The sequence below is a fragment of the Rhipicephalus microplus genome, chromosome 6 (genome assembly GCF_043290135.1).
Source record: "Rhipicephalus microplus isolate Deutch F79 chromosome 6, USDA_Rmic, whole genome shotgun sequence".
Classification (NCBI taxonomy): Eukaryota; Metazoa; Arthropoda; class Arachnida; order Ixodida; family Ixodidae; genus Rhipicephalus; species Rhipicephalus microplus.
In genome coordinates, this window is record NC_134705.1 from 122,798,301 (window position 1) to 122,823,860 (window position 25,560).

A 25,560-nucleotide genomic window follows, 5' to 3' on the forward strand; every position below is an offset into this window, starting at 1 on the left:
CACAATTGCGAACAATAAAATGCGACGCTGTTTAAAGAGGCGGACCCAGGTTACGAGGAGTATGGCATACACACCACGTGTCAAGCTTTTGCAACATCTAAAGAGACTAAATATGGAAAGTTGCCTTTGTAAGTTAACATGGCAGTACCAAATGGAGAAGCCACACGAGAGAACAATTCATCGTGGGCTAAAGAATGTGTTTTAAATATTATACACAGCTTTGCAAGATAATATCGACGAGTTTTACTCGTCTAGGTGTGGGAGGTGTAGGCCTGATAAAATGCGATGTTGCTTCAGAGCCTTTCTTTCGTAATATTGCAATTTTATTCAACTCTTTCAAATGCGGCATAGTAAATTTCTACTGGGTGATCGAACACGGCAAGTAGGTCGCGGGGCAAAATCTTTGTAACATTTTATTACCGAAACAGCGATACTAGCAATGCTTGAGCTGCACTTGCTGTTTTCTAAATTGTAACCTCCTCAATCTCATCACTGTGATCAGGAAACAGAGAGGAAAAGTACAGCAGTAGTACGTAGAGAAATATTCAATTTCAAGCCCTTCAGCAATATCATCTAAACAAATTGCCAGTTCACTGTTGAATTCTCGATGGAAACAAACAGACAGCTGATCAGGGACGCAAGCTTGGCTTGGCACTGGCTTGGCCGTTCATACAGAGCCAAAAGCCGCTGCAGCAAACTGGATTGCGGATCGTATTGAGACAAAATATTTTATACATTTTTGTTTTCTTTGTTTCATTTCTCTAATTGCTCTTGTGATGGCGTGGACCGCGCTTTGTGATCTCATGTACCGGCGCACTGTTTTTAAGTTTAGTATGGCGCACGATAATACATGATTGCGTGCTTTAATTTAAAAAGGTTCGCGAGTATGGCAGCAACACTGCAATGTCGGGAAGAGGCACGGGGAAGAGGATAGTAGTAGAACCAGTAGCAGCTGCATGCCCGGGTGGAGCGACTGATGCCCAGATGGAGGAATGTCAACCCGATGCCTTTTGTGTTGGCCGTTCTGGCAGTTCTGCCGACTTTATAGAAAGAGACGACCCCGTCGCTTGTCCTCTTCTCTTTTCCTTCGTGCATCAGCGACAACATTGACGGACGACATGTTCGACTTCACCGTGCACGTGAGTATAGGTTTGTTTTTCATTCGGGTGAATTCTTGTTCAGATTTGCAACTTGTCGACTTCATCCTGATCACCTGTCGCCGGCAATAAGTCACATACGTGTGATATTTAGGTGAAATAAATGATAATGCACATTTTCTGCTCCATTTGCGTGACTTAGCTACACCAGGACATGAGGTAAAGCCTTTGTCGCCTAGCCACTAGCAGGCAAGATCGATCACTCGCATCCTTCAGTTCACGAATCAATGCGCCTGCCTTAAAATTAGTAAGCTGCTCGCAAAGAAATCTTACCGAGGCAATTTTGTTTTCTGTGAACAATGCACCGTAGATTTGTCTTGAATAACAAAAAAAAAACTTGAAAAATAAATGTCGCGACCTTTTAGAAAACGCCGTGTCTAAGAGCTAGACGCGGCATTTTGTAAAAGGCTCATTAAATTCAGTATGTTTCCTAGTTTCTGCTTGAAATTATTATTGTCTATGAATTTCATGGCCCAATCTTTTGCTTTGGCTGAAAATCTCGGCGGCAAAAACTTTGTTCAGTGTCCCTTTAACGGCAGGTGTAGATGCCATCATTTCAGTCGCAAATCTTTTTGCTAGTCGGTCGGCTGGTTAACAATAAGGGTACTAACCAGAGTTCCAGATTTCATCAGCAACACATCATCATGGCTTCATCAGATGCTGCATTATATACATTCTATATTCTTTTTTAAATAGGTGTACCGTATGGTCCACTGTTACAGGAAACAAGCGAGCTCATGGACAGTGAGCCATGTGGTGCTAACTGGCAGCGAGGCTTGTGAATGGGACGCATGTGCATAGAATCGGGGTGCGCCCAGTTTTGTCTGCCATTTCTCCGCCTGTACGCATGACAGCATTGGAAAGCGCATCCGTATTTTAGCTGCGCAATTTATCTAGCCCAGTGCCTCCTGCTTCAGGGATTTCCTGTGAGCACAAAAAATGCATGATTTTAATCGTTGCTGCAGTGTTTTGCAAGTTGTCACCGTAAAGCACATCATATTTTTTGCATAATGCTCGCTGCAACTAGCAAGTTTCGATGACTCAAAATGCTGTTCAGGTCTGATGTAGCAAACATTTTAAGCTCGTCCTCGTGACCATGAAATATTGGTTTATTAAATAATGGAAGGCAGAGTTGGTATCAGTTGATTTACAGTGTGAAAATGAAAAGTGCGAAGGACCGTGCCTCGCAAGTAAGCCCCGAGAGCATGAGCAGAGAAGTAGCAGATGAGGATGCTCATGCGCTGCATTTCCAAATCTCACCAGCACTAATGCTTGACGGACTGCTGGCCACGCACTAGCGTGTTCTTTCTGAAACAGGACTTTGGCCCTGTAAGCAAGTTCTTGAAGGGCATAAGTAAAACGTAGAATGGGCCCCCTAAATGCACCCATCCTTGAACCATTTGGCTTATGAATTAGTGCCCTTTTCAAAATACAACTATTCTGAGCTATAAATTGTGACAGAACAGTGCACGAAGTTTAAAAATGTGAAAAAAGTCTTTAAATGTCCCCTTTATACATAGTGTTCCTGTGATGTCACTTCTGCCGTTGTCGCCCTCTCCCGCCATGCCCGGGTAACTCCCTGGGTACCCTACGGCAGTTTACGTGCTGCAGTGCGGTTTGTTGGGGGCTCGTCATCTGTTGCTGTGAACGATGTGGAAGCATTGTGGTTTTTTGTTGTCTTACTTTAACGAGCTCATTGGATTAGGAAGGCCTCGCTCGTTCACTCGATACAAGACCAGATAATCAAGATGTGCGACACATATACCAGCCACGGTGTACACCGGCTGCCCGCCACAACCTATGAGGGCCTATTATCTTGCTTTCACTACAAATTGCCTGGCCCAAAAACAAGTGAAAGCTCAAAATCTCTCGAGCCGCAATTTTAAGAGTGGATGTGCGAAGCGCAGCTGCTCCCATCGAAAACTAGTCGTGCAGAGCTAGGCAAGTTTACAAGAGATATAATATTATGAATATATTGTCACGGCCTACGCCACCAAAGTAGCAATGCCCCCCCCCCCCCCCCCCCAAGTGTTTTAAACAGTGCTGATGTTGAGCTTGAGCCTCTTTGATTGCAATTTGTGGAAATAGTCGAGGAAAATATTATACAAGGCAGATAGCAACTTTGCGTGGTGTGTGCCGCGGTAATGCCAGTCATTACTTTATTTTTCGCGTATGCTTTAACACACTTTTCACTTTGTATTTTGCTTTTGTTGTACGCTAATGTACAGTGGAGTCACTGAACATGATAGAGACCGTGTATAGAATTAATTGACTGATTAAAAAAAAGCCTGACGCCCAACTTGAACCGATCGGCTATACTTCAAAGTGAACTAATATTGTTTCCCATTCTTTATAGTTTGTTTCAATGCAATACCAAATCTCCACGATCGCCATCACGATTTTAACCGCCTTCCTCGCCATCATGATTTTAACTGCGGACAAGTTTGTATGTACAGTATCTTGGTAAGCTATATCTGTTTGCAGGTAAATACTTGGCTATGGCACTTACCCGTAATGAAGTTGCACCTGAAGATGCAAATATTGCAAAGTTTCTTTAAGTAGCTTTTGTTAATCTGCACCAGCCAAATATGCTGGTACATTTAGGAAAATCGGAATGTGCGTTCTCAATTTCAGGTTATAACTTTCAGCAAAGAAACACCCTAAGCTCTGCTCCCTCTGCGTGGACTACTAAATCAACTTGCCTCACTAGCAGCTCATAATTTCTCAAACTTGCATCGTGAGGCAAAACTAAACGGGTGCAAGCACGAGGAGACAACATGGCAGTTGTAGGCGATAGATTCGGTTGGTGCCCGGGCATGTTGGTGGCGCATTTCGGAAGTGACGAAAAGGTGCTGCGAGATGCACGTGCACACTTTGTATAGTTGCTGTATTGGACAGCAAATTTTTTTTCTTATCTGAGCAGTTTTACCAAAGGAAGCTTCATCATATAGCGTGATAAATGAAGCGAATCCACAGGTTGAACCACATCATAGCCTCACTGTGCTTTTGTACTTTTTTTAGCTCGCAAAATTTATTTGTACATATAAGTGACAACTTGCCAGTAATAAGGCCGCACTTGTTTCTTTACCATATGATCATCTCCGGTGTGCTGCTGCCTCAATATTTCAAATTCTAAGCATTTACACCATTGTATGCTAACTTTTCCTTCAAAGTGAGACAAGCCACATGTGTATCGTAGATCAAGAAGCATGCCAGTTTTACGTACTTGCAAGGTAAACATCAGAAATGCACAGTTGATCAAAAATACTAGTTTAATGGTGCATCTACATAGCAGAGCACCTGTGGCACCTCGGGAACAAGATAATGCCACATATGTTACAAGAGATAATTAAAAAAGACAGGGGACGTTCCGTGAACAAATAGAAACAAAAATAAAATGGCACGTGGCAGGGAGCGAAGGCGGCAAGGGGGGGGGGAGCCCGTGGGACTTCAGCGGATGAACGTAAGGTGTGTGTTTAATATGTGGAAGAAAAAAAAAATTCTAAATTTTGGCGACTGAAATGAGGGTGACTTAGTGAGTGCGCTCATGACAAGAGTAAACACGGTTATTATTTTTTTTTTTCAAATCTCTTTTGAAAGCCACAAAAAATCTGTATGTGGTGCAGCCTAACAGAAGGTCCGTGAAGGCAAATTATGAATTCGTCGTTGTACAAAGGCCTATTTTTTTTTTTCATGCGCACCATCCCCGCCGCAGTGGTCTAGTGGCTAAGGTACTCGGCTGCTGACCCGCAGGGCGCGGGTTCGAATCCCGGCTGCGGCGGCTGCATTTCCGATGGAGGCGGGAATGTTGTAGGCCCGTGTGCTCAGATTTAGGTGCACGTTAAAGAACCCCAGGTGGTCTAAATTTCCGGAGCCCTCCACTACGGCGTCTATCATAATCATATAGTGGTTTTGGGACGTTAAACCCCACATATCAATCAATCAATCATGTGCACCATAAATAGTGCTCAAAATTTAATTGCATAAGTTGTTTTCATCCTCGCTGTATTCCGTGCTGTTTATGATGTAAAAAAAAAAGTAGCGCGCTGAAGTGGTGCTGCTTTTGGGCAACAGTTGAAAATCGCGGGGTGCATGAATGCGGAATACTGCCGCTTACACTCAAATCATTCTTGTGGTCACCTCCCACTGTTTGCAGCATGTGTTGTATATACACAGCTGCATATTTCCTAGCTAGAAAAATTTGATTTTAGGTGTTTCACGCCATTTTCCATGTAACTTCCACAATTGCACACACTGATCAGCAGGCTTTCAATTGCGCTGAAGGACACAGGTGCCATAAAATTCATAGTCGATTCTTTCAAGAAACTGTATGTAAAGGCTGAAGCTTCATGCGTACATACACACACACATACCATATTGTTTTTTGTACTTTATGAAAGCTGCGAAGGTCTCATGTGCCTCCAAGCGTAACCTGTCTTATTTATTCTCCATCACCGCAAAAGTTTTGTGAGTTTCAAATAAAAGTACTTTGCGCATGGCCACTTTTGGGTAATTTTTTTGTGTAGGTGTTATTTGAGCAGCCTACAGTGTTTACTTTATAAGCCTGTATGTATATGTTGCATTATAAGGATGCAGAATGTGTGTAGCTGTACAATATAGATGAAGTGTAAAAATTAAGTGTGTCTATTGTAGTGTTCTTGCAACCAATCTTACCCCCGTATTCTAGAACGTCCCTCCACTCAACGCTTCACCTTCACTTGAGATGGCTGATGGGAGCGCCGTCTCTAAGCAGAGAAAATTGCTGCATGTCAGCAATAATGTGCTGTGATTCTTGAGTAGTGCAGCGTCGCTTTCAAACGAGCAGCGGCACAGTGCTCAACTCTGTCAAGTGAAGGGTGAAAGTCCAGTCGGGTAGCGTTTATGAATATGGGCGTTAGTTTTGTTGTCTTGTTAACCTGCCATAACACTGGATTGATGCTACTTTGCTCTAGCTGTACAGTGCTCTCCAAGGCTCAAGGAGGCACCGCACGGGGAAGGCTCGGAGCAAACCATGCGTGAGTTTCCTTTCATTGTTACACTATGCACGTATTAAGTGATAGACTTTAATGTATGCTATTTGTATTGTGCAAGTTTTTGGGGACATACAACTTCCAACACTTATATGTTCTGACGAAAATCACGCAAGAATGAGAGAAGCTTGTGCAAAAATTATGCAAGAGTGGAAGAAGCTTTTGCAGAAGTCTGTGAAATGAAGTTTTGAAATTTTGTGGCAATGTGTCATTGTACAGTGGTCAACAGTCTTGCTCAGCATGCTTGACTGCAGGGCTCCCGGCTGCACAGGCGCATCTACGGAGTGCCTGATGCATGATGGGCCAAATGTCAGCCTGCACACTGGTGCCTCTTATCCCCGTTTGTCTGTTACATCAGTGTCTCTTGTAAAGGGGATCAACTGTGCTACCTTTTTTTTTTCGAATGTAATGAGTTCTTCTTCCAGAATATTGTTGTTTTAAGGTAGAGCCTCACATTTCTATCAAATATTGAAGATTCTATTTTTCCTTCTAGATGCTATGAAGTCACTCCTTGTGTTACAATAGAGTGAACACTGTTATGAGAAAAGCTACTTTATGGAGTTAACTCACTCCATATTGACTTAACACACAGAATTGGTGAAAACTACACTCCATTCCAGCTGCATTAGGAATAATATTCATTTGCATACTTCTGTTTCTTTTGTTTGTTTGTTGGCTGGAGGTTTGGAGTATAGGGTGTCCAGAAGGCACTGTGTAGTCTTTCTTGATCTTCCCAATTTTGTGAACATCAATTGATAGCCGTATGGGAAGCAGCCAGCATGCTGAAACAGCGGTGCAAGCATGCAAGATGTTCACCATTGCATGCAGTCAGTTGCTGTGAGCAACCTACTGCATACAATTAACTGCGAGTGGTGAACTAACGCTGCACTATGTGTGCCTCCTGGAAAGCTGCAATGGTAAAGTGCCACAATCGTATAGTAACATGGATAACATCGCAATTTGTTTTTTGAATAATTTTGCAACAGAATCAATGGAGTTTTGGATAAATTTGTGTATCTGCCTGGTTCATCAAAGCTACAGAGTCAAATGCGGTATATACTCGCGTATTATGTGTACTTTTTTTGTCAATCCGGTCATGTGCAAAGCTAGTAGGAATCGCTGGCCTAAAAGCTCAACTGGGAATATATGTTGCAGGCGCTGTCACAGCTGTCTCAAAGCGGATTGTCATTTGTTTGCTAAGCCTGTTCAAATGCCCCCATTTTCTTGAAGTTCTTCCGAACAGTGCTCACAAAAACCAGTTCCCACGACAGGGTTATACCAGAGAACATAAGTACTCTCCAATAATTGTCGGGAACCCAACGTAAAGTAAGATGCAGACAAGGAAGCGCGATGCCAACACAGTGCTGTGTGTGTCGCCCTTCATGTGTGTGTGTGTCCATTCCTTGTCACAGTCTTCTATTGCGTTGTGTTCCCTCCGATATCTAACCAACACACCCAAGCTTCTATGCTAAGTCTTATTCAACGCACTCTTCTGCTGGCTCCCATACTGAATATTGCATGTCGAAGAACTCCACGCTGATGTGCTTAGCGGTAGCACGGTTTCAGTTTTCTTCGGTAAGCTTTATAACAGCAATCTGCCTCGTATATAATTATTGTAGCCTATCACAAGGAACGGTAAAAACGCAATGGCCAGATGGCGAAACCGAAAAAAAAAATGAGTGCGAAAACCTGCCTCATCTAGTTGATGTGACAGGTCCTTGCACGCGTTCAACATCTGTGCTGTGTCTCGGGAATACATTCTTGCCGTGGAAGAGGTGGGAAGATAGGAGGCAAACCTTTAGGCATTTCGGACTACACATAAACAGGTTTCAGTTTTCAAGTTCGATATTCTAGGGAAAGCATAAAAGTTCATGGAAGAAGGGACCTTGCAATCAGTCCATTGTGTAAGACTGCACTCGCCTGCTCGACAAGAGATGTGCCTGACCAGAGCATCATGAAGTCAAATGTGTCTGTGTGTGTGCTGGCAAGGTGGCTCGGGCTCGTTGGGGAGGGCAAAGTATGCGAGCAAAAAGTTTCTTGTAGTAAAGCAGGCTGGCTAATTATACTGGTGAGCAAATTATGTGAGGATGCAAATTGTGCGAGTAAATATGGTATGTACTCTTGTATGTTTCAGCTCTATTGCTACGGATCCAACTTGGCATCCGGCAGCAACAAAGAGAGGTTCTGCAGGAGGTGCGACAGCTGAAGCACAAGGTACGGCTCTTGTCCGTGCCTCAGCACGCCCAGCCAGCACAGCGCCCCTCTGACCTTCCCCGGCTGCCTGCTGGTACAATTGGAGAAGTGGAGGCAGCAGAGGCAGCTGTGCAGAGTAAAGCTGAGGCTGCGGCTTTGGTGTATATTTCTTGATTTTTAATATGCCTATGTAACATGCAGAAATTTAGTACTGCTTCAAGATACTGTGTTTCGGGAAACAAACTAGTCAGGTTATCTCATGAGCCACTGTACTACAGTCGAATATGAATAATTTGTACTCAAAGAGGCCAAAAAATTTGTTCAAATTAATGAAAGTTACCGTAATTACTTGAATCTAACACGCACCTTTTTTCCGGTTAAGAGAGTTCATAAATCGCATGTGCGTTAGAATCGAGTACGAAAAAAAAAAGAATATGGTCATTCTATTGCCATCGCCACTTACAAAATGGCCGCCTCCTACGTGCGTCGGCATGGCGCGTCGGTCATTTCTGCCTATGTGTTTCCCATGCGCGGCACTTCATACGTGTGCTGAGGAGTTCGTCATCTTGTAGTACATTAGCATCGACGGCATGGTAGGGCCGACTCCAAAAACTCGACGAGTGCACCACAATGCTGCTTCTAAAAGAAAAGTCGTCGCGTGTGCCGAAACGGACAGAAATCGGGCCGCATCGCGGTCATTCGGAGTTCCCGAAACGTGCATGCGGGACTGGCGGAAACAAAAGCAGAATATTGTCGACAGCAAAGATTCACGCAAAGGCTTCAGTGGACCACAGCAGGGTCGGTTTCCACAAATTGAAGAGCTGCTCGGCGAGTATGTGATTAAGCAGTGAGCGGCACAGCGGCCCGTGACGACAGAACTGCTCCAAGTGCAGGCTATGCAGTTAGCCTTAGAAAAAGTGCTAATGCAGAGCCATTTTAAAGCGAGCAGGTGCTGGCTAACGAACTTTATGAAGGGAAAAGGCTTTTCCCTCCGAAGGCGAACGGGCATATGCTGGAAGTTGCCGGAGGAGTACGAAGAAAAGCTTCAGAGTCTTCAGAGGTTCCTCCTAAACTTGCGGCACAACAACGGCTACCTGCTTGGGCAAATCGGGAATGCCGATCACACGCCTCTTTACTTCTACATGCCTGGCACCACAACCGTCTAAGAGAAGGGGGCGAAGCAAGTTTGTGTACTGACATAGGGCCACGGTAAAACTAGAGTGACAGCGATGCTCTGTTGCACGTCAGATAGGCATAAGCTTCCCCCGTACTTCATATTTAAACGGAAGATGCTCTCAAAAAGAGTCGTTTTCGCGAGTGGTGTGATCAAGCGGGCCAACGAGAAAAAAGGGTGCGCGTTGCAACCGATGTCTTAGTTTTTTTTTTTTTTGTCGTGGAAACCGGGCGCGCGTTACAATCGAGGGCGCGGTAGAATAGAGTAAATACGGTAAACGAGCGGAGGGCTCACCATGCAGTGATGCATGTGCATGGAGAAGTTTTATTCACAAATTACAGGACATCCGTCATTAATTAAAGTAGTCAATACATGTCTGTACACGTTGGCCTTGCAACGAGTCAACAAGTTTTGCGTGCAGTTTGCAAAGCATTTGTACTTCGGCTTCAGTATTCTCCTGGCAAAAGAAGTTGCGCGCGGCAATGTCCAGTGCTGACACTCTTCGAAGACAACTGTTTCCACTGTTACCATCTGCGCTGCAGTCGGAGCGTGGCCAGCACATGATGAGAATGGAGGAGCGTCTCCACCTGGAGAAAAGCAGATCGGCATTCGAGAGAGAAACACTCCGCGGCAGCTTTTTTTTTCTCTCTTCATGCGCGATGTTGAAAGGAGAAGGGTCTCTACATAGCAGGAACGAAAAACAGGGAAGCGTGACACCGGCGCGTTGCAGATCGGCATGAGAGAGCCTACTCTCTGCGACAGCTTTTTTTCCCCTCTTTCTCTTCATGCGCAGTGTTAAGAGGAGAAGGGTCTCTACGTGGCAGGGACGGAAAAAGCCGAAGCGGGGCACAGGAATGTCGCAGATTGGCATTTGGCAAACATTCCACCGCAGTCTTTTCTTTCCTTTTCTTCATTTTCTTCTTCAAGCGCAGCGATGAGGTGTCTGAAGTGCCACCGCAGGATTGGGCGGGGTGCTGAGAGCATTTTCGGAGCGCGGTATAGCTTTGATAGGACCACAGCGTCAGTTCGGATTAAGTGTGTTGGAATTAATGAGATTCGACTGTATTTACTATAGTCTGTGAAGTCCGAGTGAACTGTCCTAAGCTAGCAGACGATGTAGGCGGCATCGTGTGTTTGATGGGCAGTGACTAGCAATAGCCTGCTTAAAACAGACATTCAGTAATTTTGTTCATGTATCACCCTATTTTGTGTCCGCTGCGGCTCTCTCTACTTCGAGCTACAGTTCACCCTGCCTTGTGTTAGCCGATTTCTTACTTTTTTAAAAATCTAACATGCACCCAATTTCGCAGTGTGAAGAAAAATGCACCTTTGTTTATTGTGATGAGATTTCTATAGTGACACGCCTCTTTGTTGGCTATCACAGAGAAATATAAACAGCAAATGGTGCGACCATCTAGTGCGACCATCTAGTGCGACCTTTATTTTTTTATCAGTTTCATCGATGACCAAGATTTGGTCTCTCTAAGGTTGCCTCTTAGTACGCTTTGATCATGTTCATTTATCTTGTTGTGCTCTGCTTACAATGCATTGAATAAAAACATGTCCAAGCTTCTTTTTGAATTCCATATATTTTATCGTTTTTCACCTGTAGAAGCTACTCCTGGTCAACATTCAGGCAAAGACATTGTAACCTCGAAGAAACGTGTATTGGAATTTGAGCACTGTACAAAGTAATTATACTATTTCATAGCTAGAATCAATATTTATTAAGGGTTATAATAGTGTTGTATTTGATTTCATAACAGCGAAACTGCATTCAGAGAAGGACTCTGAAAGGTTCTCACACTGAGTGTGAGAGGGCTGATGTGGAAACTATTTTAGGTCAAGTGAGTTGAAGTTAGCGTAAAAAAACTATGAAATGTTGTGATGCCCAAAAATTCAAGTTGTTGTTTTAGTGTCCTCTTCTTGCAGATTTTTATCATGAAAACATTTCAATGTGCTGTTGCATTTACCCCATCTATGCTTGCATTTTTTTACAGCGCAAGCACCTCCTGCAGATTGGGGGACGTGGCCTCCGAGAAATTGGTGTGAATGCCATGAAGGCTGTATTGGCACATGATGTGCAAGTGCTGTACAGCCTTCATGGCAGAAAAGGGAAAAGGGCCTTTGTGAACCTGAGGCTCTGTAGATTAGTGACAGGTTAGACTTGTTCATTGTTTTATGTGTGTGTACCCTTGTGTATTCTCTGTACTGCAGTGCTTCATGTGTACTATGGTATTTCTGTTCTTGTATGCAGATGTCATCTGCCAAAAAGCAGGGTGCGACCAGGCGGAGGCCCTCAACTTTATTAAGAGGTGGCTGCCAGGGTCTGGTGATCGCTGTGGGGGCAGTAAGTGGCGCTTCTGAGAAGCATTTGTTGTGGAGCAGCCCGACGATCCCCACTCTCAGAGTGCAGATTATCGGCTGCTCGCGGCAGCTGGCTTCCTGCCCAGCCACAGCGGCCAGGGCCTTGACAGCACCACTGTCACTGTGCCCCCAACGCAACCTGACCTGCAGTAGAGTGGACCTTTTTTAGTTGTGTATATATATTTTTCAATGTATACATTTTTTGTTGTACCAAATAAATAAAAAAAAAGAATAAATAGTCTGCAGACTGTCAGTGGTGCACTGTTCGGCTAGCTTATGCTGAGTCGGAAGCACCATCACCATGTTTTAGTTACAAAAAAATGCTCTAAACTATGAATATTCTCGATTACCATATGGAGGACATATGTGGGGATTGCAAGTGGGGGACATACGCTTTCAACATTTACTTCCTAACGACTTTTTTCGATCTGCTGTACCAAATACCAGTACCAAATAAAGCACTCGCTATTGCAAAAGATAAATTGGTAAAAAAATAAACTGCACTTCTAGTGTTAGCAAAGGGAATGAGGTATAAAAGATGAAATAGATCGAGTAACTGCTTTCAGTTCTCAGCATTCAATTTTCTGTTGCCCCAAGTATACAGGGCTGCAAAGCTACAAGAGCGGGTCATCGAGGCATATTGTTTAAATCTTCCGGTAAGAAAAATTCCCTACTAATAATGGTTACATAATGGCAAGCCAATCAGTAGCCAATATTCGTCGTGCAGGAAACATCGGTGTAATAACGGCATTTGATTGGCTGCAATGTGGCCCTGGATTGGTCCAATGTCGTTCGTACATCCGTAGCCAATATTCGTCGTGCAGCAAACATCGGCGTAAAAATGGCATGTGATTGGCTGAAATATGGCCCAATGTTGGCCGAACATTGGCAGCTTTGTCGGCAATACGATGGGCCTTCGTCGGCCCAATGTTGGTTGCATACTGGCTAAAACATCGGCAAAACGTCGGCCCATCATTGGCTTGAACGTCGGCCCGACATTGGAAGAAGTTGCACTTCCGACGTCGGTGCCGATGTTAGCCGATGTTGGTCCAAGATTGGTCCAACGGCGGCGTGCTGCCTGGGCGGAGAAATACACAACTGTTACCACTCTTCATGATAAACGTATCATGTCCTCGCTTCCCCAAATGATCACTGCTCTTTCGCCATCCGCTCGCCTCACTAGCACCTTACCGTTAGCATGCCACACGAATGCAAAACCCGTTTTCCCAGCCCATTCTTTGGTCATAGTGACCAGTTTTCGCGCCTGTCGAGTCATGTTCTCACAAATGTATGTGTTACTGTTTTCGCTTTTTAGCTGTCGTCGCTTTGAGAGCCAGTTGTCTCTTGTTTCCTGATTCATGAAGCGCACAATAATGCCACGAGTCTTGTCTGGCTTAGCGGGTAGCCGATGGATGGTCTCAAGATTACTGCGGGTGAGGGAGGGAAGTGATATTTGTTTCTCAATTTCATTCACTTTTGCCACAAGATCCTCACCCTCCGTTTTCCTAATGCCATGTATTTCTAGGTTCATGCGTTGGCTACGATATTCTAGCTTGTCTAAATTATGTGCCATCAAAGCCACATCTTTATCTACCTTACTTTTCTCTAGCTTATCGACTCTCTTCGACAAATCTTTCGTAGCTGTTTCTTGGGCGTGCAGTCGTTCACTGAATTCATCAAATTTGTTCGACAGAAGCTGCACAGCTGTTTCCGTTGATTGGAGCTTGCTTGGAAAGCTAGGAGTGCATCAATCTTAAGTTCAAGTGAGTGGAGTTGCTGCGCTACTATGCTATCAGTTGACACCCCTTCCGCATCAAACTCAGATTTCTGGCCGCCAGTCTTGTATTTATCACACTTCCATGTTTTTCCCCCGTTTTTTGCACGCTTCTTCCGAAACGCCTGAGCATGTAGTACCTAGGTGGAATGCGAATTTACATTCTGAACAAGCCAGAAGCGGGCGTTCGTCTTCTGGTCCAAGACGACATGAACAACACCGTAATTGTGACATGTCACTGCAGTTTCACACTACAACTACATTTCAACACTTGGCAGCAGCGGCGTAGAGCAGAACAATGACATAAAAAATATTCACCAACCTGAATAATATGGAGCGATATCTTAGGCGTGTGCTCGCTGGTCATGCCGCTGCTGCCGAATGATGGTTCACGCCCCTCATAGAAAATTCGTTGGCCGTGTCCGTGTAGCGTCGCTGTGACAGCCGGTGACGTCAACAGCGCAATCTTTCGTTGTGCCTCTCTTTTCGATGAAAGAATGATGCCAACACGAGTACCGAAGTGCGCCGGCACGGATCCGCGGTGCTTTCAGTCACAGCGTCTTCTGCTGTTGCGGCTGAAAAATATGGAGCGAAATCTTAGGCGTGTGCTCGCTGGTCGTGCCGCTGCTGCCAACATACCAGTTGAAACCCCACAGGCAGCGCTTCCGTAGGGTGCCGATTGCTCGTTGTGACGACTGCCTCATCTTGGTCTCGTGGACGTCGTAACGTTCACTATCACAAAGTGTCACCTCGAAGTATCGGTACTCGGTGCAGCGAGGGATCAGCTGGTCATTCGGTAGCACCAGCTCGCGTTCGTCTGCTGGCCCGGAAAAACGCAGCACCGCCATTTTTTTCGCATTGAACGTCAGTTTCAGCGACGCCAGGTGGTGGGCGGTTATGTCTACGAGGTTCTGCAGCTGATTGGTGTTTTCCGCTAAGAGTACCACGTCATCCGTGAAGACCAGTCACGGTGGTGTCCAGACCTGTGTCGACCCGGCATATTGGAACCATAGTGCAAATCCAAGGCCCGAACCAATGAAGTCCTGCTCTAGCCCCGCAGTGTAAATAAAGCATGTATAGTAGCGGGGAGAGCGGACACCTTTGTTTCAGACCTCGATGAACCGACACTGGCTCCGTACTGGTCTGGCCAAAAGTCGCAATCACCATGTTGTTGCTGTAGAGACGCTGGAGGTGGTCGATCCATGTTGGCGGCATGTCTATATTCTCTATGCGGCTGAGCAGTAGATTGTGTGGAACGCTATCGTACGCTTTTGCCAAATCCAAAAAGCAGGCCACCAGACCACGGGACTCCTTTTTTGTGATCTCAATGAACTGTGTGAGGACAAAGAGGTTGTCATCTAGGCGTCGTCGTACCCTGAATCCATTTTGTAGCTCAGAGAGGAGCCCATTCACCTCTGCCCATTCGTTCATCCAGCGTTTCAGCACCTGGGCGACAACCCTGTACATAACCATGGTTACTGTGATAGGTCTGTGGTCACTGAGGATGCTGGCATCTCCTCCTTGTTGCGGCACAAGACACACACGACTTTGGAGCCAGTCAGCTGGTATCGGGTCCCCTTGAATGATGCCTGTGTAAATCGTCGCCAGGTGTTCCCGGGCGCATTCGTCAAAGCACTTCATGAGTCCTGCCGTAATGTCATCCAAGCCTTTTGCTGCCTCAGAGCTAATTTAGGAAATAGCGCAATCGATGGCCAGTCGTGTCACTTTACAGAGGCTGCCTTTGGGGTTGGCAGTCCCGCATGCTGTGGGAGAAGTGGGCGAGTCGTGGGGTTGAGGGCTGTCGTATATCCATCGAATGTGGGCAGTGAGATGTCGCGCAGTATGACCTTTTCTTTTGTGCTCTCGTCCCGAAGTTCACACACGGGCACTTTGCGGTCGAGCGATACCATGCATGACAAGAATTTGCCCATGCCGTTTTTTCCGGCGGTCATCAGCGACTGCAGAATTCACTGATTGTTCGCCGTGATTTTTCGCTGAACAATCTGTTGCATCTCCGTTTTGCACTTGATGTAATTGACCCAGCTTTGTTGTCCTTCTGTGGGACCGAGAAATTTGACAGCTTGCCAGTGAGCTCTGTTCGCGGCCCACCGTGCCTCGAGAGCCCTCTTCACTTCATTGTCCCACCAGGTCCTGTGTTGTCACCCTTCCCCCTTTTTGGGAGGACTTCATGCTTTTGCATGATGCGACAAAGGTCCGAGATACATTCGTCGTACGTGGCCAGAGACGAATGAACTTTGCTTTTTTTTGAAATTGTTGTGCAACAGCCTCGTACGCAGTTGACGGTCGGTACTTTTGGGCGCTCGCGGCTGGCGCTGTATAGCTGCGTTGTGGGAATGTGGACAATATATACATATACACAACGCCCTCTAGGGGCCAGCCAACTGGTTCCAAAACTGGAATCAAAACCACGATACCACACCTAGATTATGCACACTTGTTTCTGTGGTCGCCGCTGTCCAGTTTCACGCCAAAACAGTTGCAGACCGAATAAGCTCGCATCTCGGTATTTCTGTCGCACGAGGTGTCGTCAGTGTGGCTGCTGGACGGATACACTTGTTGGTGACCAATTTTAGTGCTGAGCGTCAAAACCTTCCAAAAGGCATGGCTGTCGCTTACTTCGACGATGACTGCGATGCCGAAGGCTGCTTGGCGGTTGTAAGGTCTGACGTCGCAGGCCATGGGAGCGAGTCTTCTCGGTCTCAAAAGGGCGCGCTTCCCAAAAAGCCTATTCCCGGGAGACGATAATCTCAGCGTAAGCGCGCCCCTTCTGGCAAAAATACCGCAGTCAGTCGCTGCTTCTAGCAACCAGCTAAATGGTCCCCAGAATGAGGATTGCCGGCGGGTGACAGGAGGACAGTGCATAGCCACCCATCCGTCAGGAGTAGAGTCTGCGGGACGGCTGTCATGCTGGACAGCGTAGTCATCTCGCGGTAATGCAGGAGGCCCGCAGCCGAAAGGCGCCACCATTGTGTGCCTTCGCACAGTTCGCGGAACGTTGGGTGCAGGCCGGTGCTTTCGTCTCTTTCTTTCCGACCGAGCAGTCGAGTGCGGGAAGAAGAGAGCGAGAGGAGGGGACGGCAACAAGTGTGTTGTCTGTCCAATAAACGGGCTAAATTGCTTTGGTTCGCCGTGAGAAGAATCGGGAGGGGCAACCGAGGTATTAAAAGTTGGCTTCCGAGTCCTCGCAGAGAGCCTGGTCACAACAAATAGTGCTCTGCATCATTGGCTCTGCCGAGGCAACATGCGATGGTTCCGACGGTCAAGTCTTGTAAATATGTACATAAGTTGCTGTATATAAAGTTGAGTTGCTCTAACGTTTGAAATGTGCTGGCCTCCATCCCCGAACAAGCAGCAGCAGCCACGACAAAACAGGACGGATACCGAGAAGCAACCAACCTTCCACTCCCTTCTGTAGCAACAGCCGCTACGCATCTGGGAGAGCTCTGCTCAAGGGAACAGAGGGAGTGGGTAGAAGGTTGAGTTTTACTGGCGCAGTCGACAAGATCGAGACGACGACGACAAGGAGCGCTCTGTGCAACAAGAAGATCTTCGTGTTGCGGAAAACACGCAAGACCAAAAGCCAAGACATCGGCTGTTCCAACGAAGAGCCAAGCGACCGAGCTGAGGAGGCGGCAGTGTGGCAGCCATCGACCCGAGGAAGGCAGGGATCCAGCTACGGTCATCCCAATTCATCATCCCGGTGACAACGAGCAACCAGCGAGCAGAAACTTCAAAAGTGGTGAGTCCTCTGGTGTTCCTACATCTCAGGGGTGCCGCTGCCTTTTTTTTAGTTTTAAGGCTTCCTATGGACACGAGGTTTGCCCACTTAAACCCGCACAGGCGAGCGCAGGCCATGAGTCGTGAGTCGGGGGACGAGATCGACGTGGGACACCCGGGAGAGGGTAATTCGCGGGAGAGCCAAAAAGATAACCGTTTCGGAAATGTCACGCCGGAGCGTAGACTGCAGGAATTGCGGTTGGAGATGGAGAGGCTGTCGCAGATGATGGGTGGAAGCTCTCGGTGGAGTGGACCCGAGTTCGGCAGGTGGTATCCGTGTAGCGAACTGAGACGCTACTCAAAAGTCCTCACAGAGGTGTTACCCAAATTTCCAGCCGAGGCTGAAGCACCAGTGTGGTTTGAGTCCGTGGAAAGTGCCCTAGAAGCTACCAGGTACAGGGGGAGTTTTGGGGACGGTTAGTTTTCCCGTTGGTAGCGGATAGAGTCCCGTTTTTGTCCACGCGGCTAAGCCCAACAGAGCACAAAGATTACCAGGTGATCAAGCAAACGGTGCTGGAAGAGCTCGGACTTTCAGCCAGGGAATATCTAAAAAGATTTTTGGTGTCAGGCAAGCGTGCGAACGAGGGGTGGAGATCTTTTTCAACACGTTTAGAGAGCTACCTTCACTTTTACCTTGAGGCAAGAGGGGTGTCGACATTCGAGGGCCTCGTCAAGCTTTTGGTGGCAGACCAATTAAAGAAAAATTTGTCGGAGGAGGCCTTGCGATACGTGACACTCCAAGAAAGTAGAGCGTGGATGAGCGCCCAGAGATATCCGCGTTGCTGAGAACGTTTGAAGAAGCACAGGGGATGAACAGCGCCGCGAGGCAGGCGAAGCAAAGCGTGGCGGAGTCGAAAAGCGCGAGCAGTGCTAGATCCGACGAAGAGACAATGAAGGGCCGCAGGACTGGAAAAAACCGTATCGTGGAGGGGAAACCAAAGCCCAGGGCCTGCTACAGTTGCGGCAGTACAGGGCACCAGAAATGAAATTGCCCGCAGCGTCAGAAACAGCCGACGGAAGTGCTTCCGAACAGTAAAGAAGACAGCTTAGCGGCGCGTGTTTCGATTGAAGGTCCCCCAGCCGCGCACAGTGATTTAATCCCAGTATCGCTCGACTGCAAAGACAAACATATAGGAGCAGTGTTGGACACAGGGCAGAAATTACAGTAGTCCGTGAGAGCGTGGTCCCGCCAGAGTTGGTGCGACCGCATGGGTTGGTCAACCTGACTTTGGCGTTCGGGGAGAAAGTACAGGCCAAGCTTGCAGTTATTTCACTGAATATGTCGCGTGTGCGTGGAGTTTTTTCCGACGTTAGGGAACCAGTCCCAGTGTTGTGCGCGTTAACGGACCGTCTAACGGCACGAACCGATTGCCTACTTTCAGAAGAAGCATGGTAACTACTACACGAGGAGAGCACTTTCGAAGGGGTAGTGGAAAGTACATCAGAAGTGGGCGGCGCTCGGCCAGAGTTCGAAAGCGAGCCTCAACACGCCGATGCCGTATGGCGTCAAGACAAGGTGGACACTCGTGTAAAATTGGTAGAGCGACACGCGACCGAGGAGGTGTTGATCAGCGAGGTAGCTGTAGCAAGCCGCGATGAAGGGGATCAGCGGGATGACAGCGTGTTGCATAACGAAGCCCGGAGCGTCGGCTGACGGAGAGGTCCGCGTCAGACGAATTCCGCGAGAAACAACGGGGAGACCCGAATTTACAGGAAGCGCTGAGAGGAGCGGCGACAGGAAAAGGCGGTATGCTAGTAATCGACGGTTACTTTATCATGAGGATAAGGTGTTGTGGCAATCGGTAACGCAGCTGGTACTGCCGGAATGCCGCAGAGGAGAAGTTTTGCAACTGGCGCACGAGTCAAGCTGCGCCGGGCATATTGGTTGCCGTAAAACGTGCTCTAGGATCAAGTACAGTTTTTATTGGCCAGGCGTAGGAGACGACGTACGACGGCACTGCAACAGTTGTCATGGTTGCCAGGTGAGGGCAGACTGGCGTCGCGGGGACAGCGTCCCGATCGAACCCCTTACGAGACCAAGATATCCGTTTCAGAAGGTTAACGTGGGCGTTATTGGGCCGCTGGAGCCAGTATCAGGCCGGGGCCATAGGTACTGTTTATGCGTCATCGACTTATGCACGCGCTGGCCCGAGGTGGTGCGTTTGCGTTCATTAAGCACTAGGGCAACCTGCGATGCACTACTGGCAGTATTTAGCAGAACAGGCATACCCGAGGTTATAGCGCCCGACTGCGGCAGTAACTTTACAGCGGAACTGACAAGAGAGTTTTTGTCGAAACGTGGTTGCTCCCCTCGATTTTCTACGCCGGGGCACCCTGAGAGCAATGGGGTGGTCGAGCGATAGAACGGGACCTTTAAGAACATGCTATACCACATAATAGAGAAGAAGGGTAGGAATTGGGACCAATTTGTGCCTTTCTTGCTGTGGGGGTACAGGGAAGTCCCACACGATACGACCGGAGTAGCGCCTTTTGAGATGCTGTATGGAAGGCAACCAACGGGTCCGTTAAGTATAGTTAAGAGGGCTTGGTCGGGGGAAACTGCAGTGCCGGGAGAGTTGGGGGCTTCGCCAGCGGCGTACATGGAAGAATTACGAGGGTGGCTGAGGCGCGCGGCGCAGGTTGCGGAAATGGTCAGCTCGAAATCGCAAAACAGCTACGCTGCGCAATTCAACAAAGGGGCGAAGGCAAAAGAGTTTAACGTCGGTGATTTGGCACGGGTGTTTGATCATCAACGACCAGGAAAAATGTTTCCGAAATGGGAAGGGCCAGGCAGTGTCACCGAGAGATACCGCGAGCATTCATACTTCGTGCAGATGCCAGCAGGTAACCGGAAACTGGTGCACGCGAATAAGCTGCGCCCATATCAGTCCAGGGTTATGTCGGTAGGAGTAATGTTTGAGGAGGACGGTGATTTCGGTGAAGTTGACTGCACCCCACAGCCAGGGGCAATGCGTAGTGAAGAAGTTTTTCCGTTGCGCGATATGGTAGCCCATTTAGAAGAACGGGAACGCGGGGTGATCTGCGAAGTGTTCAAGAGGCATGTGGAGCAGTTTGGTGGAGGGCCGACTGTAGTGGCAGTAAGGCCACACGAAATAAGATTGCAAGACGGGTTTGTCCGCAGAAGCCCGCATCCGTACAGGGTACCCAAGAGCTTACAGGCAAAGGTGGGGAGGCAGGTAGACGAGCTGCTGGCATTGGGGTTGATCTTTCCGTGCGAGAGCCCGTATGCCCATCCGCTGATATGCGTTCTGAAGAAAGACGGCAGCATGCGACTCTGTGCCGATTTTCGGGTATTAAACGCGGAGACGGTGGCGGACACATACCCAATGGCCCTTCAGCAAGAACTCATAATGAGCGTAGGGAAAGCGATGTACATAACGCTGCTGGACCTGCGAAGAGGTTATTGGCAGGTACCACTCGAGTCTGCTTCGTGCCTGCTGACAGCGTTTGCACGTCGTCGCGGACAGTTTGCCTGGACGGTAATCCCCTTCGAGCTTAAAAACGCTGCTCAGACATTCCAGAGGGCAATGAACGAACTGCTAAGACCACACAGCGGATACTGCTGTGCATACCTGGATGATATAGTCGTTTTAGCGAAACGCTCGAAGAGCACGCGGAACACCTGGGGCAGGTGTTTGAGACGCTAAAGCGGGTTAACCTGAAGGTCATGAGGGATAAGTGCCACATAGCTCGTCCGTCGATGCGGTATTTGGGACATGTGGTAGGCTCGGGACGGCATGCACCTGACCCTGAGAAGCTTGCAGCGATCAAAAGTTCAAAGGCGCCGGAGACTAAAAGAAAACTACGCAGCGTACTGGGCCTGTGTGGCTACTACCGAAGCTATGTGAAAGATTACGCAGAGGCAGCGAGGCCCCTGACAGAGCTAACGAAGAAGCGAATCCCGAACCGAATTCCGTGGTCCGCGGAAGCTGAAAGGGCGTTTCAGCGGCTTAAGATCGCACTGTGTGAGGCAGCAGCATTATCGACCCCAGATCCCGAGAGGCCGTATTGGCTGCTTACAGACGCGTCCGCGATCGCGGTTGGAGTCTGCCTGTCGCAACGTGTGGACGATGGTACCGAGATGCCGACCACATTTGCGAGCCACAAGTTCTCTCCAACTCAAACTCGCTGGTCGACTATTGAGCGAGAGGCTTTTGCAGTCATCTGGGGTCTGAAAAAGTTTGATTTCTGGCTCTTCGGCGCAGAGGTTACCGTGGTGTCAGACCACAACCCACTAGCTTTTCTCACCCAGGGCACTCTTCCTGGAGCCAAGCTTACCCGTTGGGCCTTGGCGCTTCAGCCGTATCATGTAGTTGTGCAGCACAAGAAAGGCGTCGAGCATCGCAACGCATATGCGTTTTCGAGGGTGCCTAATGAGTGCTAGAGAATCGGCAGCGGTGCTCTGGGGGTCGAGACACTAGAGGACTAGGCGCATGGTGGACACTCAAGAGTGACGTGCGCGAACCTGGGGACAATTGAACAGCACCACGCGTTGAAAGGTCTATGTGCCTCAGTGAAGTGTATTATTTCTTTTGTGCGTGTGTGTAGCATGCAGGAGTTATTGGTGTTTTGGTTGAAATTGAACAGCATCATGTGCGGAAGGGTGTGTGTGTGTTTTAGTGAAGTATTTTTTGTGTATGTGTACGACTGTAAGCATGTACAAGTTTGTTGTTGTTTTACTTGCCTGCTTTATAGGTTGTACTTGTGTGCACCGTGACCTCGTGTCGGTTTTTTTTTCTTTTTTTTTGCTATGTGGTGGCGTCCGCTTGGTGGGGCCCCAAGGGTTAAGCAGAGAAAATATTGCACGTGTTGCAGAAACGCCTCTGACGTTCAAAGAACTGCGAAGTATGGCCACGGGGTTGGGTACGTGTGGCGCCATACCTTTATGTTGTTATTCGCGCAGCTGCATTTGAGCGCTTGCGCGAATCTTGGAAAAGGCGTGTAAGGTCTGGCGTCGCAGGCCATGGGAGCGAGTCTTCTCGGTCTCAAAAGGGCGCGCTTCCCAAAAAGCCTATTCTCGGGAGACGATAATCTCAGCGTAAGCGCGCCCCGTCTGGCAAGAATACCGCGGTCAGTCGCTGCTTCTAGCAACCAGCTAAATCGTCCCCGGAATGCGGATTGCCGGCGGGTGACGGGAGAACAGTGCATAGCCACCCATCCGTCAGGAGTAGAGTTCGCGAGACGGCTGTCATGCTGGACAGTGTAGTCATCTCGCGGTAATGCAGGAGGCCCGCAGCCGAAAGGCGCCACCATTGTGTGCCTTCGCACAGTTTGCGGAACTTTGGGTGCAGGCCGGTCCTTTCGTCTCTCTCTTTCCGACCGAGCAGTCGAGTGCGGGAAGAAGAGAGCGAGAGGAGGATATGGCAACAAGTGTGTTGTCTGTCCAATAGACGGGCTAAATTGCTTTGGTTGGCCGTGAGGAGAATCGGGAGGGGCAACCGAGGTATTAAAAGTTGGCTTCCGAGTCCTCGCAGAGAGTCTGGTCGCAACAAAGAGTGCTCTGCACTATCGGCTCTGCCGAGGCAACATGCGACGGTTCCGACGGTCAAGTCTTGTAAATATGTACATAAGTTCCTGTATATAAAGACGAGTTGCTGTAACGTTTGAAATGTGCTGGCTTCCATCCCCGAACAAGCAGCAGCAGCCACAACAAAACAGGATGAATACCGAGAAGCAACCAACCTTCCACTCCCTTCTGTAGCAACAGCCGCTACGCAGCTGGGAGAGCTCTGCTCAAGGAAACAGAGGGAGTGGGTAGAAGGTTGAGTTTTACTGCGGTAGTCAGCGCGAAGCTAAATCTCGATTCTGCGATTTCTGGACGTTAGCATTACTTTGCCGAAGACGTGCAACGCAGACTTCTTGAGCTACTGGCCGAATTCCAAGACTGCTTTTCGACAACATGAAGAGTTGGCCGCATGCCTCCAACCAAGCATCGAATAATTACTGAAGAAACGGCGAGACCTATTCGCCAGAACTTCTATCGCGTGGCTCCGAAAGAACGCGATGCGATAGAACAGCCAGTAGACAGATTGCTTAAAGATGACGTCATTGAGCCTTCAAAGAGCCTCTGGGCGTCGCCTGTGGTCAGCGTTAAGAAAAAGGACTAAAGCCTTCGCTTCTGTGTGGATTACCGGAAGCTCAATCAGGTGACCTAGAACGGCGTATATCCATTACCCCATATAGACGACTCTCTCGACGGACTTCGACATGCTCGATACTTCTCTTCAGTGGACTTGCTGAGTGGATATTGGCAAGTTGAGGTAGACCCGAGAGACCACGAAAAGACCGCTTTTGTGACACCAGGTGGGTTATATGAATTTAAAGCCTTGCCAATCGGTTTGTCCTCAGCTCCTGCTACTTTTTAAAGACTAATGGATGCCGTGCTTTCCGGGTTAAAGTAAAAAACCTGCTTAGTATATCTGGACAATGTAGTAATGTTCTCCACATCGTTTTACGAACATATTGAAAGACTTTAGGTGGTCTTACAAGCCATACGGTCCGCAGGCCTGACGGTGAAGCCTGAAAAAGTGCCATTTTTGCTAAAATGAGCTACAATTTCATGGTCACGTCGTGGCCTCGCCGCGGTGGTCTAGTGGCTAAGGTACTCGATGCTGACCCGCAGGTCGCGGGATTGAATCCCGGCTGCGGCGGCTTCATTTTTGATGGGACCAGAAACGGTGTATGCCCGTGTGCTCTGATTGGGGTGCACGTTAAAGATACTCTAGATGGTAAAAGTTCCAGGAGCCCTCCACTACGGCGTCTCCTAAGTATTATGGTGGTTTTTGGACGTTCAACCCCACCTATCAATCAATCAATCAATTAGTCACGTCGTAAGTCATGCAGGTGTTCGTCCCGATTTTAAAAGAAATGCACCCGCTGCACAGTTCCCTGTGCCAGAACCAGAACCAGCCTGAACAGAACCAGCCTGAACCAGCCTGAGTCGCCAGAAGCAGCCTGAACACGTTCACGTAGTGCACGTGAAGCCTAGCGTCAGCGAGTAATTGCGTGAGACGTTTCTTAAAAAAAATTGCGTTGCTGACTTTGCATCGGGGTGATGCTTTTTGAGAGGGGGCAAATGACGCGCGTCTATATGTGGACGAAAACGATGATGAAGGGATTTAGTGGACCTCAGGTAGGGGGCCTCTGGCTTTACTTGAAAACAAAAAATGGGTTCTTACAGCTCAGCTGTTGAGAGCACGCTGTTTTCGCTGTCTCAAGACATACCTGTGTTTTGTTCACGTTGTATTGCGACAATATTGAACAATTCTCATTTGAATATTTCCCACATCTGTGGCAATGTTCTTACTGAGTGTGAAAATGCCTCTCATGTTTAGCTTTCCGAATCTGAATAAAAATTGTTGGTTAGTTGACATTCGCCACTCCTAAGTGTGTCACGAACTGGTAAAAATAGTTGAATGGCGTCAGCCTGATAAGAGCTCTGAATGTCGATTCCATGTTAATACCTTTCGTTATTGCAATCGGTGCTTTATCTTGCGCACTGTTAAAAGTCTTCCGCATGTTTTCTGTAGGCTTTTATGTTGAGTTAGACGGGTTCGAATTATGTATCTTTTTTCTTTCCGATGATATATATGTTTTATTTTCTTCTTGTGTTTGAGCTGTTACCATTGCCTCATCGTTGGCTGTGTGCGTGTAACATTTCACAATTTGCGTCCTCTCGCATTGCCTGAGCTGCATTTTTTTTTCGTTTCTACCAACAACATTGCGCCATCGAGACGATGCTTTTTTTGTGTGTGTGAAGGGGGACGTCTACCTGCCTTTAGTAGCGGGTCTTATGGAAAGCCAAACGCACATGCCACTAAAGAAAGATGTGCACGGGGGTCCATAATCTGACGAGCAGGCCAACTGACTTGCTTGGTGAGCCCTGTTTCTCAGCGTTCTATAAAACATGCATGGACCTGTGGAAACACTTGATAATACAAACATTCGAATTCAAAAACGTACATAAGTGTGTGGAAAGGGACATTCTAGTCCACATTACAGATATTATTGGTGACAACCAAGCATGTCCCATCAAGAGCAAATTCA

At 47.8% G+C, this 25,560-nt stretch overlaps 1 protein-coding gene and 1 long non-coding RNA gene across 3 annotated transcripts in view; both read left to right on the forward strand.

Moving 5' to 3' along the window:
• Positions 1–25,560, forward strand: part of LOC142765465 (uncharacterized) — a 99,861-nt gene that overhangs the window by 68,984 nt on the left and 5,317 nt on the right. Inside the window, exon 2 of the long non-coding RNA XR_012884264.1 lies at positions 25,274–25,389. This is a non-coding gene — a long non-coding RNA (uncharacterized LOC142765465). The remainder of the gene's footprint in view (positions 1–25,273; positions 25,390–25,560) is intronic.
• Positions 630–12,070, forward strand: LOC142765462 (uncharacterized). 2 transcript variants are annotated; one of them, XM_075866505.1, is made up of 5 exons: positions 630–1,139; positions 6,118–6,172; positions 8,322–8,401; positions 11,555–11,714; positions 11,812–12,070. In XM_075866505.1, the coding sequence occupies exons 1-5, from the start codon at positions 993–995 to the stop codon at positions 11,919–11,921; spliced, it is 552 nt and encodes a 183-aa protein (XP_075722620.1). In that variant the 5' UTR covers positions 630–992; the 3' UTR covers positions 11,922–12,070. The 2 variants fall into 2 exon arrangements, with proteins under 2 accessions (XP_075722620.1, XP_075722621.1); XM_075866506.1 differs by having other exon boundaries at positions 634–1,139; positions 6,110–6,172.